This window comes from Vicia villosa, unplaced genomic scaffold, assembly GCF_029867415.1.
Source record: "Vicia villosa cultivar HV-30 ecotype Madison, WI unplaced genomic scaffold, Vvil1.0 ctg.000455F_1_1, whole genome shotgun sequence".
Classification (NCBI taxonomy): Eukaryota; Viridiplantae; Streptophyta; class Magnoliopsida; order Fabales; family Fabaceae; genus Vicia; species Vicia villosa.
The window spans coordinates 979,414-994,229 of NW_026705217.1; the positions used below are offsets into that span (position 1 = coordinate 979,414).

General features: G+C 41.6%; 1 protein-coding gene across 1 annotated transcript; it reads right to left on the minus strand.

The window, feature by feature from the left end:
- Positions 1-887: 887 nt before the first annotated feature.
- LOC131628466 (uncharacterized) lies at positions 888-2,318 on the minus strand. The gene is made up of 2 exons (XM_058899306.1): positions 1,723-2,318; positions 888-1,632 (listed from the first exon to the last, which is right to left on the minus strand). Exons 1-2 carry the CDS (start codon positions 2,316-2,318, stop codon positions 888-890), a joined length of 1,341 nt encoding a protein of 446 aa, XP_058755289.1.
- Between the last annotated feature and the right edge of the window lie 12,498 nt (positions 2,319-14,816).

A 14,816-nucleotide genomic window follows, 5' to 3' on the forward strand; every position in this document is an offset into this window, starting at 1 on the left:
ATGTCCAGCGGGATGCCCTAATTTTTGCCTAAGTCACATGTTTTCAAGTTGTTGACTTAGCGGGCTTTCTTTTTTTTTCATTCTTTTCTTTTGAACAAGTCGTGTGATCATGAATCTCAGATTTGTTGGAAGTGACTGTGACTGCCTGAGTCATTGATTGATGAAGGATTACCATTGTGGTATCGTCATATTTTGACTTCCTGATGTGAGGGATAAACCACAACGGCTTTGATGTCAGTCTCGACCTCCTGATGTGAGGGATAATTTTGATGTCTCGACCTCATGAGGTGAGGGATAACTGTTGTGGATTTGGCTTTCCTCAATCTGTTGAAAGATAGCCATTGTTGTATCTTTAGATGTGTGCTCCTGATGAATTTTGAATGCTCGATCAGGTCAACTGAATACTACCCTCCCCTGGGTTGAATGTTAGGTTTTTTTTTGTTTTTTTTTATTTTGAGAAAAGAAACTCCTACTTCGAAGGCTCAGAGGGGTTAACAAGGGTTTCACTCCCTTATATCTCCAGTGTTTGGGAATTTGAAACAATGCCTGTACATCATCAACAGGGTTCTACTCAAAAGCATACCGTTTGAGGTTTTTGGTATTATGCTCATCATTCTCCCTACAGAGTTATCGTGCTTTATTAACAAGAGTTAGGTATCACAAAAAGCATATAAAAACATATAAGAGCAAAAGCGAATGGATTTTTTCAAGACAAACATATCCAATGCATTATTATTATAGTTCAAAAACAAACAAGTTTTACATACAAACAGTATTGCATAAAACAAGAAAGATTACACATGATGATTTAAGAATTGCCAATGTTGAGGAGAATCTCTCTGTATGGACTTATTGCTTCAAAAGACCCATTGAGTCAAAGGAGAACTTCAATTCTGGCCTTCAGGTGTGAATGCGATAGCCTTTGCATCAATCAGGTCTTGAACCTTGTGTTTGAATGGCTGACAATCTTCAGTTGAATGACCAGGTGCCCCGGCATGGTATCCACAACTGACATCAGGGTCAAATCCTTCAGGATACGGGAAAGAAACAGGATCCAACTGCTTTGTTTCCACCAAGGAAAGTTTGAGCAATTCAGATAATAGCTCATCATGAGTCATAGGAATGGCATCATACACTCTTTTTGGCTTTCTACGCCTCTGTCTACCCTGCTGGTGACGATTTTGTTGATGGTTCCGCCATGGCGGCGCATACTGAGCTGATTGATCATGCAAAACTGGATCCCTTTGAGCAAACTGAGTAGGTGGATGACTGAGAGCTGTAGCACAGATTTGTGGGCCATCCTGAATAGAAATAATCGCTTCCATTTCATTACGAGAGATCTGATCGAGAGGATGATTAAGAGACTCCTCTTCATACTCAGGAATTACACTGGCTCTTCCCTCCACATGCCTGGGGAATTCGAAAAGATCATCAACATCTTGGATATTACCATTCCTAAGACCGTTCTCAATTCGTTCGCCGACAACAACCAATTCTGCAAATTCAGAAGCACCAATCAAGCCTTGGTAGTATGGACCTTCCAACATATCTTTGAACATACCCATGAGCTCTTGTTCTAATAGTGGAGGTTGAACTCTGGCAGCCAGTTCTCTCCATCTTCGGGCATACTCTCTAAAAGACTCATCAGTTCTCTGAGTCAAAGCTTGGAGTTGAATTCTGGTCGGAGCCATGTCACTGTTGTGCTTGTAACGCTTGACGAACGCTTCTGCTAATTCTTTCCAAGTTCGGACATGAGTTCGTTCAAGTTGAGTGTACCACTCGAGGGATGTACCACTGAGGCTGTCTTGAAAGAAATGCATCAATAGCTTGTCATTCTCAGCATAAGGAGCCATTTTGTTACAAAATGCTTTCACGTGAGTCAACGGACAAGTGGTTCCCTTGTACTTCTCGAAGTTAGGGACTCTGAACTTAACAGGAATCTTGACACCAGGGACTAGGCACAACCCATCAGCATCTAAATCGACGGAATCACGACCTTCTATAGCTTTCAACTTTTTCTCCAAGAGGTGGAACCTTTTTTCAGTTTCAATAATTGGGAACCTGAAGGCTTCAGGTTCTAAGTTGTTCTCATGATGTGCATTCTCCTGAGCAGGAATAGGAATTTCAACAACATTTCTGACATTCTGATTCACAAGACCCCCTCCCGGGGTGGGAATACCATCCGTAACTGGCCTCTGAAGAACCTGTCTACACTCTTCTTGTCTAAGAGCAAGGGTTTGAATAGCCTCCATACACTGGCCCATGTTAGTCCCCATTTCTATCCTCATCTCATTCAAGTTTTCACAGATTTGTTCCATGGCTAACTCTTGATTGTTGATCAGTGTCGAGAAGTCAGAATCGTACTTCTGCAGAGAAAACCGAATGGAGAGAAGGTTGAGAATAAGAGCTCCACATTTGATCACCTGTCATGAATGCATGTATGCATGAATGGATGCAATGTTATGTTCGATCATTTCCAAGGAATCCTCGTGTTTTGATTGATTTAGCAAGAAAGAGATGGAAAAGCTCAACACGCAACTTAAAGATATGATTCCTTGGAAATGAAAGGAACATGTATGCTAGTTATTTTTTGTACATCATTTTTTGGAAAGTAAATATGCAATGATGCAAAGTGGTGGGGCTTGTTGCCGCCCACCAGGAATTCAGGACTGCCGGTAACACACATAATACAAAGCCACAGGTTCGGCCCCCAAATGGTATACCACACGGAACACGGAATATCAATCCACGGAACCAAAGCCCATAGTCAATAACACACTGGGATAGAACACAGATTACCACTCGAACAAGAACCATAGTACCCCACGAACAGGAACCAATAGTACACTCGAACGAGAACAGCGGTAATCCACGAACAAGAACAGCGGTAACCCACGAACAAGAACAGCGGTAACCCACGAACGAAAACAGCGGTCACCAACAATGTACCTGTTAAATAATCATTGATTCCCGCCCCACTCACAGGTAAAATCTAGGCCAAGGTAAGGTCATGAAACGCAGTATACGGTCCGCCCGAAGGTAAGCATCATCAGAGCGCGGAAGCGGGTGACGATAATACCTCCGTTTGAAACCACTACTCTGCTCGTGGTCACATAATCCATCCCGAGACGTACACCTCGAGACAAACCATGCTCCCACTCTATCCTAGGGTTCCTATGGTTCACACATAGCCTGGGTATTGGGCCTTTTACCTCTTGAAACACCCACCCAACAAACAGAGATCCAGCCAGTCCAGAATATGATGCAGAAAAGTAAAAGCGCACATAGAATGCAATGCAAACAGATAAATATGCAAAGCAGTAAAAACAGCCAAAGATAAACACACAAGCGCTAGGATCGACTCGCTGAGTCCGGACCAGCAACAGGTCGAGACGTCCCCAGCAGAGTCGCCAGCTGTCGCTACCGCGAAAATTAACAGAGTCGCCACTAACATATTTATCCTGAAAAGGAAGGGAATGCCAGCAAACCACAAAACAAAACAACGGTCTCACGACCAGAGAAGAGGGTAAGGGAGTCGGTTACGCGAGGGGAAGGTGTTAGCACCCCACGCGCCCATCGTACTCGATGGTATCCACGCTTGTGTCTAAATCTATGGGTGTGTAACAAATCTACGCTAATCTGGACTAAAATGAATGCAGAATGTAGGGAAAAGAAAGTGTTATGCTCGCACGGGCCCTACCCCGCTGCCTACGTATCTGTTTTGCAGAATCAGAGCTACCGTAGCTCGGCTAACTAATTTCTGTTTGTTTTGTGTTTTTTAGGTGAACGAGTTACATTCACACTCCGCTGCTCGACCTTTGGAGGCTTATGCTTGGGAATGGAGCGGAAATAACAAGCTCTTAAGAAAAGAAAATCAAAGAGTGTGGTTTGTGTTTTAAAGAATGCATGAGGAAAACCTAAGCTAAGGGGGAAAGCTTGCTACCTAATGTTATCATACAAAGGGTACAGGTCTAACTAAACTAGCAACCTACGAGAAAAAGGGGAAGCACACAATAATATCACACAAACGAGCTCCGCTCGTGAAGCAAACAAACCAACGGTACTGACCGAGTGGTAGAAAAGCGGTCCCGCCATAGCCAAGGGGAGCAGCTCAACCCAAGTCAACCAAGCATTAGACCTCGCGAAAATGATCGGGCCATAGACAAGAAGGCGGACCCTTCTCAGCAACCAAGCCGTCACGGATCGTAAAGGAAAACGGTGCGTGCGTACACCGAGCATCAACGTCGAGTGACATGAGCTATAGGAAAGGCGGGGGTCCGGCTACATGAACCCATTTCCTGACATACTCGATAACAAGATCTTTTGCACGTTCGGAAGCGAGCAACGCGAGGCGTGCGCATACCAAACAGACTCGATGAGACTAGGCGGGGGTTGATTACGAACCCTTGACCGCATGCCTTCCATGAGGACTTAACGGAGTGCCATATAGGACTTATTACACCGTGACTCCCTGCCGCAAAGCACAAATATAAACACACCAACAAAAACAGAGCCTCTTTCGAGGGCTTGGCCAGATGTATGTCTAAGTCCTACTTCTCATGTTAAAGGATGATGCGAGGAAGCGATAAAGTGCGAGAGAAGTAAAATGAAACGGAATCAATACCAAACGGATGATGATCCGTAAACTAAAGCGAAGAGAGCGAGTAAACTAGGATCCCGCGAGCGAGCTTGCAAAAGCAACAGCAAACATGTCAGCACTCCGATTAAAATCCGCATAAGCAATCAAGAGTCAGCGTGATGAAAGTAAATCACGCGCCAACGTGTGCATCAGGCACAACGAATACCATACACCTGCAAGGGAAACAGAAATCCGGACAAGCAAGTATAATGATAAAGGATGCGTGTAGAAACGCGAATCAGAGAGAGGATAAATGTCGTGTCCCGCAAATAAAGCGGAACACGAGAGCGGGCATCGACCAGAGCCTCCATGTTGCCTTGCATACTAGCACACACGTTAGAGATAACAAGACACTGCAATCGGAATTGCGTTATTGAATTATAAGCTGAACCGGAAATGGATAACAGAATAGAAAGTTAAAACATAACAAAAACGAATAAGAAACATGAGATAGTATTCAAAAACAAATCAAATATTTACACTAAAACTACGGAAGCCAACACAAGTATTTACATGTACAACGGTACACCGAAACGGCAAAACCGGGTAAAAACAGTGAAAACTAAACTCGTCAGAATTAAACCAAAATTTTATGGTAAGCTAAAAATATGTCAAGGAACTCAAATATGAAGTCAGAATTTACAAAATCGGCCCGGAAGCGCGACTTTCGGAACAGGGGCAGTAGCGAAAACGGTAAAAAAAGTCGGCCGAAACCGAAAATAAACTGCACAAACAGCTCTGAAAATATTAATTCATATGAAAAATGTTATTCACATGCTCAAAATTTCATCACGGTTCAAGAGTTAAGACATTTTTAGCGGAACCGACACATCGCGCGTTATGCTTAAAACGGGTAAAACACAAGCAATACTCATGACAGCAAAGTTTCAGCAACCAAACATCAATTATTAGCACACAAATATGTCATGTAATCATTTAGAAATCATCAACAATCAATACCACAAAACTTATGCCAAAATTGCAACAAAACATTATGTATTCATGAATTATGGAAAGTGAGGTGTGGTGTGGTTAGAGTGTCAAACTTGCTGCACTGAATCAATGTAAAAACCAGTCCCAAAAGCTCCTTAGAACACACTCAAAGTCAATACAAAGTCTCATATAAAATGGTACAAAATGGCACTTGTTTGCAAGTGAAGTCATAGTATAAAAACATGGTTCCAAGTGGTAACCGAACAAACATAACCAACACTAGCTCTCTTGTTTTCGTGAAGTATTTTCAAATCTGACTATAAACAAATCACAATAGATTTTCTCATGAAACAAGTTAAACATCTAGAATTAAGCAATGGAGTTCAAATATCATGAATCAATACCAAGTGCCAGCCATCAATTACTTCATACTTTGGCAATTATTATGTCCATCTTCAATCATTATCATCAAGCATCAACAAAACAAAAATTGACATTAAGAAAACAGCAACATGCATATAATTGTGACCTCTAGTATCAGTACATATTGTCATGCTCAAGTCACAAATTATGTTCTGAAAATGCACCGAAACAAGTTTGTTTAAAAAATCCAGCATTATACACACTAATCAACAACACCACAATACAACCTAGATACTATATTTGTCATGTTCAAAATCACAAACACTTAGAGTGCATCAATTTAATCCAACCTCTCAACATCGATCACGCATAGTCAAACTCAAGATTATCGACACAAACACTACAATTATCACTAATAAAAATGAATCAAACTATAACAATCAAAATTATCATCCAGAACACACAACCGAAATCATCACTAACAAGTTATCAATTAATTTTCAGCATTGTTTCTAAATCAAAATAACACCAAAAACTACACTATCAACAATGTCTCGTGAGCAACAACACTAACTATCATCAACACTTAGTACGAAAATCAATGCTATCCATTAATCAATTCAAATATATTGCTCTACAGCAACGTTATCATCAACAAACAACAATAGGCATCCATAACAAAAGTAATCCTCATTCAATTATTAACACTTCAATTTTACCATTCAAACATGAACTATGAACAAACAAAGTCAATAAAACAAAGTTCAAGCAGTTACCAAATTGATGAACCAAAATGTTGTGCGAAGATGAAGAGCAATTCGCGGCTGAGACCACGACGTAAAGAGGATGAAAACACCAGAGAACCGCGATCTGAGAGAGACGTCGCGTGGCGGTCTTCGGCCGGAACGGAAGAAACGCGTCACCGGTGGTGGTGCGGCGCGTGGTGTGACGGTGTAGAGAAGTTCCAACGATGAATCCGCAATGTCGATCAGAGTTGATGATGATTTTTGGTGGTTTTTTGTGTTAGGTGTTCTTGAGCATCTTCATAGTGTTCTTCATAAAATTCAAAGAATTTGGGACTTTGATTGTAGAGAGAGGTTAGAAAGAATTGAATTTTTGTTTGTCTAGAAAGAGAGTGGGAATTGATATATTTTTTTTGAGAATTGAAGTTGTGAGAGAAAAGGAGGGAAAATTGTTTATATAGTGTATGTGGTGAAATGCCAAAAATGCCCCCGACGTATCTCTTTTTTTTGCTCATTTTCGGGGAAATGTGACTCGGTGCAAAATCCGGAAACGGGACCAACGTCATCTCGAAGATGACTAAATTTGTGACTCGTAGCCGCGAGAATCGTCTCAATCCGACAAACGGTGAGGAAATTATGCACGTTTGAATGACGAGAAATATCGGTTCATCTGGTGCGACTGTGCAGAATTTTGTGCGTACCGCTCAAAGAACTCGATAAAACTCATCCTTCGGCTCGAAATCTGAACAAGCACGTGTGACGAAGAATCGAGGATAACGAAATTTCCGAGAGAATGCCGCCGGAATGGACCTCATACGATAAAAATCGAAGAAGTTATGAATTTTCAAACTCACCGCGACATACCCGAAAGCACACTTTTCACTGAAAAATCAAGGCGTTCTTCAAAATGCTGGGAATTTTTGGTGCATAATTGGTCTTCGGTCCGAACATATGAAATGTCGGGAATATTAGCACGGAGCTTCAGTTAAAATCTCGAGTGAATCGGACAAGCGGATTGTGAGATATGAATTTTTTAGTCTCCGAAAACCTGCGGTTCAGCACCATTTTCCACTGTAAAATCTCGAGTAATTTGCAAATTCGACAACTTTCCTTAAAGAATTGGTTCCCGAGCCGAACACGAAAGTTGTAGATATCGTCGAAACGGTTGGGGCTAGTCGGGAACTTAGCTCATATCACCTTCCAAATAGGACTTGTGAATTTTCTCGTATTTCCACTGTTTAAACCATATTTCACTCCATACCTTCTTAAACCCACGGAAACTCTTTATTATTTTTCTTCAATTTTCGAACGACGAAATAAACATCGTTAATAACTTATAGCTCAAATTAAGAGGGCAAATTTTGGGGTGCAACAACCGCCCTTTCGGGTTTTCAGTCCACTGGGTATTTTATTCTGTTTATGTCTCTAATTTTTGCCTGGACCGCCCTTTCGGGTTTTCAATCCACCGAGACGCTCTTTTTTGCCTAAGCCGCCCTTTCGGGTTTTCAACTTAGCGAGCTGTTCCTTTATTATTTAGGCGAAGTATTTCTTGACTACATCAGCATTCACGGGACGTGGGAGCTCTTCTCCATCCATAGTTGCAAGAATTAATGCACCGCCAGAGAAGGCTTTCTTAACAACATATGGTCCTTCAAAATTAGGAGTCCATTTGCCCCTTGAATCGGAGGTGAAAGACAAGATCCTTTTGAGCACGAGGTCGCCTTCTCTGAATACACGAGGTCGAACCTTCTTATCAAATGCTTTCTTCATTCTTTTCTGGTATAACTGACCATGGCATAAAGTCGTCATTCTCTTTTCTTCTATCAAATTCAATTGATCAAACCTGTTCTGACACCATTCAGCCTCAGATAACTTGGTTTCCATTAAAATTCTCAACGATGGAATCTCAACCTCTACAGGGAGCACTGCTTCCATACCATAAACCAAAGAAAAGGGAGTTGCCCCTGTTGAAGTACGAACAGATGTACGGTACCCATGCAAAGCAAATGGGAGCATCTCATGCCAGTCCTTGTACGTAACAACCATCTTTTGCACAATTTTCTTAATGTTCTTATTTGCTGCTTCAACAGCTCCATTCATCTTTGGCCTATAAGGCGAAGAGTTGTGATGTTCAATCTTGAAGCTTTCACACAGTTCTCTCATCATGCTATTGTTTAGATTCGAGCCATTATCAGTAATGATCTTGCTCGGTACACCATATCTGCAGATGATGTTGTTTTTGATAAATCTGACCACGACTTGCTTTGTTACATTAGCATATGAAGCAGCTTCTACCCACTTGGTAAAGTAATCGATTGCTACCAGGATGAATCGATGTCCATTCGAAGCCTTGGGTTCAATCATGCCAATCATATCAATGCCCCACATAGAGAAAGGCCATGGGGAAGAAACTACATTGAGAAGTGTCGGAGGCACATGAATCTTGTCAGCATACACTTGACACTTGTGACACGTCTTTACAAACTTGTAGCAATCAGATTCCATTGTCAACCAATAGTAACCTGCTCTAAGCATCTTTTTAGCCATCGAATGTCCATTGGCATGAGTACCAAAAGAACCTTCATGAATTTCATGCATCAACATGTCTGCTTCGTGTCTATCCACGCATCTGAGCAAAACCATGTCATAATTCCTTTTATACAAAACATCAGCATTGATGAAGAAACTGCCAGCCAATCTCCTCAAATTTTTCTTATCTTTATTTGATGCCCCAAGTGGGTACTCTTGAGTCTGGAGGAAGCGCTTAATATCGAAATACCAAGGCTTTTCATCTCTTTCTTCCTCAACTGCAAATACATGAGCAGGTCTATCAAGACGCCTGATTGTTATCCGAGGCTCCTCATTATGGAAATTCACTTTGTACATGGAAGACAATGTGGCTAAAGCATCGGCCATCTGATTCTCATCTCGAGGGATGTGGTGGAATTCAACTTTGTTGAAGAATGTCAATAGCCTTCTGGCGTAATCTTTGTAAGGAATTAAACCAGGATGACGAGTTTCCCATTCTCCTTTAATCTGATTAATCACAAGCGCAGAATCTCCATAAACATCAAGAATCTTAATTCTCAGATCAATGGCCTCTTCAAGTCCCATGATGCAAGCTTCATACTCAGCAATGTTGTTTGTACAGTCAAAACATATCCTTGCAGTGAAAGGAACATGTGATCCATGTGGAGTGATGATAATGGCGCCAATTCCATGGCCATGAATATTAGAAGCTCCATCAAAAATTAAACCTCATTTGGATTCGGGATCCGGCCCTTCTTCTGGCAACGGTTCATCCCAATCTTGAGATCTCAAATACATTATATCTTCATCTGGGAAGTCCATTCTGATAGATTGATGATCATCAATTGGTTGGTGAGCGAGGTACTCTGCCAACACACTTCCTTTCACAGCTTTCTGAGCTCGATATTCAATATCATATTCTGATAACAACATTTGCCAGCGAGCAATCCTTCCAGTTAATGCAGGTTTCTCAAATACATACTTAATTGGATCCATTTTGGAAATCAATAGGGTGGTGTGGTTCAACATATATTGTCTTAGTCGGCGAGCAGCCCACACCAAAGCACAGCAAGTTTTCTCAAGCAGCGAGTATCTTGTTTCGCACTCGGTAAACTTTTTGCTAAGGTAGTATATTGCATACTCTTTTCGACCAAACTCGTCATGCTGACCCAACACACATCCCATAGAGTTCTCAAGCACTGTGAGGTACATAATCAGAGGTCTTCCCTCAACTGGAGGGAGCAAAATGGGAGGTTCAAGCAGATATTCTTTGATGTTGTCAAAAGCTTTCTGACAATCTTCATTCCACACACATCCCTGATTTTTCTTTAAAAGCTTGAAGATCGGCTCACAGGTAGCAGTCATATTGGAAATGAACCTGGAGATATAATTCAGACGTCCGAGGAACCCTCTCACTTGTTTTTCAGTCTTTGGTGCTGGCATTTCCTGAATTGCTTTGACTTTATCAGGATCTACTTCAATTCCTTTCTGACTGACAATGAAACCCAATAATTTTCCAGAACGGACACCAAAAGTGCATTTGTTTGGATTTGAGCGGAGACGATACTTTCTCAAACGCTGAAACAACTTTAAAAGATCTTCCATGTGCCCCTCCTCTGACTGGGACTTGGCAATCATGTCATCCACATAGACCTCAATTTCTTTGTGCATCATATCATGGAAAAGAGTGGTCATGGCCCTCTGATATGTCGCACCAGCATTCTTCAACCCAAAAGGCATCACTTTGTAACAGAATGTCCCCCATGGTGTAATAAAAGTTGTCTTTTCCATGTCTTCAGGTGCCATCTTAATCTGGTTATATCCTGAAAAACCATCCATGAAGGAGAAGACCTCAAACTTTGCAGTGCTATCTACCAACATATCAATGTGAGGTAGAGGAAAATCATCTTTCGGACTGGCTTTATTTAAATCTCTATAATCAACACACATGCGAACTTTTCCGTCTTTCTTCGGAACGGGCACGATATTGGCAATCCATTGAGGATATACAGAAGTGACAAGGAAACCTGCATCTATCTGTTTCAAGACCTCATTCTTAATCTTTTCTGCCATATCAGGATGACTTCTCCTCAACTTTTGCTTGACAGGAGGACATTCTGGTTTCAACGGTAAGCGATGCTCCACAATATCCGTGTCCAACCCAGGCATATCTTGGTAGGACCACGCAAAAATTTCAACATAATCTTTAAGAAGCTCTACCATTCTCTTCTTAACATCTTGACCAAGCAGTGCCCCAATCTTGACTTCCTTTTTATCCTCTTCAGAACCCAAGTTGATGACTTCTAACGGCTCTTTATACGGCTGAATGGTGTCTTCCTCGTGCTCAAGCAGTCGGGAAATCTCATCAGGAATACATTCATCACTCTCTTCTTCCGCCTCATACACAGGACACTCGAAGTTAGGAGAGGGCGCAGGGTCATTACTTTCAACGGTTTTATTGATTAATCTGCACAAGTGATTATTATTTCAGAAAAAGGAAAGATATATGCAAACATGTAATCGTGCAGATTATGGAGAATGAAAACATTTTTTAAGGTTTTTTGTGTTACCACTTTCCAGAAAAAGCAAAAAGATAAAAAGCATGTATATGCGGAAACAAAATGACTTTTATTGATGATTTTAATGTTTAAAACAAGCAGAAAAAAGCCCCAACAACTTCACTTTCATCTTGGGCAGAATGAAAGGATTTTGAAAAACATAAAAGCAAATTACTTTGAAGCATGAGTACACTCAGGAATGTCAATGATGATCCAGTTCTTAATCATCTTTCCATGGGTCACAAAGTTTGGCACTTCTGGCTCTGGTTCGTCTCTCACAATAGCATCCACCTCTGGAAGAGTTGGGTATAGGAACCCAGCACTATGAAACATCTCTTGATAAGGACGAAAAGCAGATTCAGGCTTCATCACAGACTTGTCTGAGGCAGAAAATCCCAGACCAGCTCTATTCTTGTTCTCTTGTAGACTCACCACTTGTCCCCAGACTCCTGAATGTCCATTCTGAACCACCAGTTGAGCATCTTTGAAGGAGGCAATGGAAGCTTCATCCTTCTTGAATTCATCATTAACAGACAGGGCTTGGAATGCAGTTCCAATGACCACTTCATCGGCTTCTATGGTACGGAACGAAGAGAGATGACTAATCAGCAAAGCTTGTTCTCCATTCACAATGACCATCTTTCCATCTTTCACAAATTTCAACTTTTGGTGAAGAGTTGAAGTAACTGCCCCAGCTTCGTGGATCCACGGGCGTCCCAATAGGCAACTGTATGCAGGGAAAATGTCCATCACTTGAAAAGTAATCTTGAAGACAAATGGTCCAATACCAATAGGCAGATCAACCTCTCCAACCACTGATTTCTTCGACCCATCAAAAGCCTTGACAATCACATTGCTAAATCTCATTGGTGTGCCACCATAAGACAGCTTGGCAAGAGTGGATTTTGGCATGACATTCAGAGATGATCCAGTATCGATCAACACATTGGACATTGAATCCTTTTTGCAATTGACAGAGATATGCAAAGCCAAATTATGATTTCTTCCTTCTTCAGGCAAATCTTCATCACTGAAGCTCAAATTGTTACATGCAGTGATATTGCTCACAACCCCATTAAACTGATCCAGCGTCACATCATGATCACAAAGGCTTGATCAAGTATTTTCATCAGAGAATCCCTATGAGCAGGAGAATTCGCCAGCAGCTCCATTATGGAAATCTTGTACGGAGTGCGATGCAGCTGATCCACGATCTTATAATCACTCATCTTGATGAGCTTCAAAATCTCATCCATCTCCTTTCCTGAAGATGACCCAGCATTAACTTTTGTCGCATCATTGTTGTTCACAGGCACTTGAGTAGAATTCCTCTGGACATCCACAACTGTTTGGGGCTGAGTAAAAACTCGTCCACTTCTAGTCACTCTACTAACATCTGTTATATTCTCAACAGAAGACAGAGGCTTAATCTCAACTTCTTTTCCATCTTCCAACATGGTGGCATTGTATCTGTAAGGTACAGCTTTATCAGAACTATAAGGTACAGATCCAGGCAAACATATCACAAGAGGTTCCACAGCAGCTTTGCCATAATAACCAATCTCTACACATTCCGGGGTTTCAAAGCATGGTTCGATCACATTGACATCATCTTCATCTCTATCCCTCAGAATCTCAATAAGCCTTTGATCCATCATCTCTTGCAAATCTCTTTTCACAATGTAACACCCTCGAGGATTAACTGAACAAATCCTACAAGCAGCATGATTATGCTCATAATGACTGTATTCACACAGAGTGGCATGCATCTCTACCAATGATCCTCTGATGTGTTCCACACGATAAATTTTATACTTCCCAGGGCATCCATACACCATATTCACAGCAGACGCTTCATGAGTTGGCAACGGATTGTTCTTCACATTTGGACCAATATCACGGAAAGAAAGCATTCCAGAACGGACCAATCTTTGAACTTCATTCTTCAGGGCCCAACAGTTTTCCAAATCATGCCCAGAAGCATTCTGATGATAAGCACAAGTGGCATCAGCTTTGTACCACCAAGGGAGTTTCTCTGGCACAGGAGGTGGTGACCTTGGTTGAACCAGCTTCTTATGAATTAGAGCAGGATACAGTTCAGTGTACGTCATAGGGATATGATCAATATTAATCCGAGGGTACGGATTCCGCCTTGCTGGTTGTTGATTAACAGGGGCTACAGGCACTGAATTCACAACAGGAGTCACTGACGCCACTTGTTGAGATTGATTCCTGAATCGACTATTCCTCCCATGAGAAACAGCATTAGCATCTGATTCTTTCTTCTTCTGAAATGAAGAACCATACTTCTTCGCACCACCAGACGAATTGTCATTTCGAACCAAACGACCTTCTCGCACAGCTTCCTCCAATCTGACACCCATACCCACCATTTCAGTGAAGTCTACAGGAGCACTTGCAATCATCTTCTCATAATAAAAAGGACCAAGAGTCTTCAGAAAAATCTTAGTCATCTCTTTTTCTTCCATCGGAGGAATCACTTGGGCGGCAACCTCACGCCATCTCTGAGCATATTCCTTGAAGGATTCTTTCTCTTTCTGCATCATAGCTCGCAATTGATCCCTATCAGGAGCCATGTCCACATTATACTTGTATTGCTTCACAAACGCTTCAGCCAAGTCATTGAAAGTGCGAATATGGGTGCTATCAAGGCCCATATACCACTTAGAAGCAGCTCCAGTCAAACTGTCTTGGAAATAATGGATCAACAGACGTTGATCATCAGTGTGAGTGGACATCTTCCTTATATACATCACCAGGTGTGCCTGAGGACAAGAATTTCCTTTGTACTTCTCAAATTCAGGCAGCTTGAACTTAGCAGGTACTTTCACATTAGGAACAAGGCAGAGATCATGCACATTCTTTCCAAACAGTTCTTTCCCACGCAAGGCTTTCATCTCTTTTTGCAGTTCTTCAAACTGATCTTGGAAACCATCCATTCTGTCATGAATTTCACTTGGAGCAGCATCATAAATGGGTTCTGGGACAAAAGGACCAGTATGAACAATAGGAGAGGTGTTGACCATAACA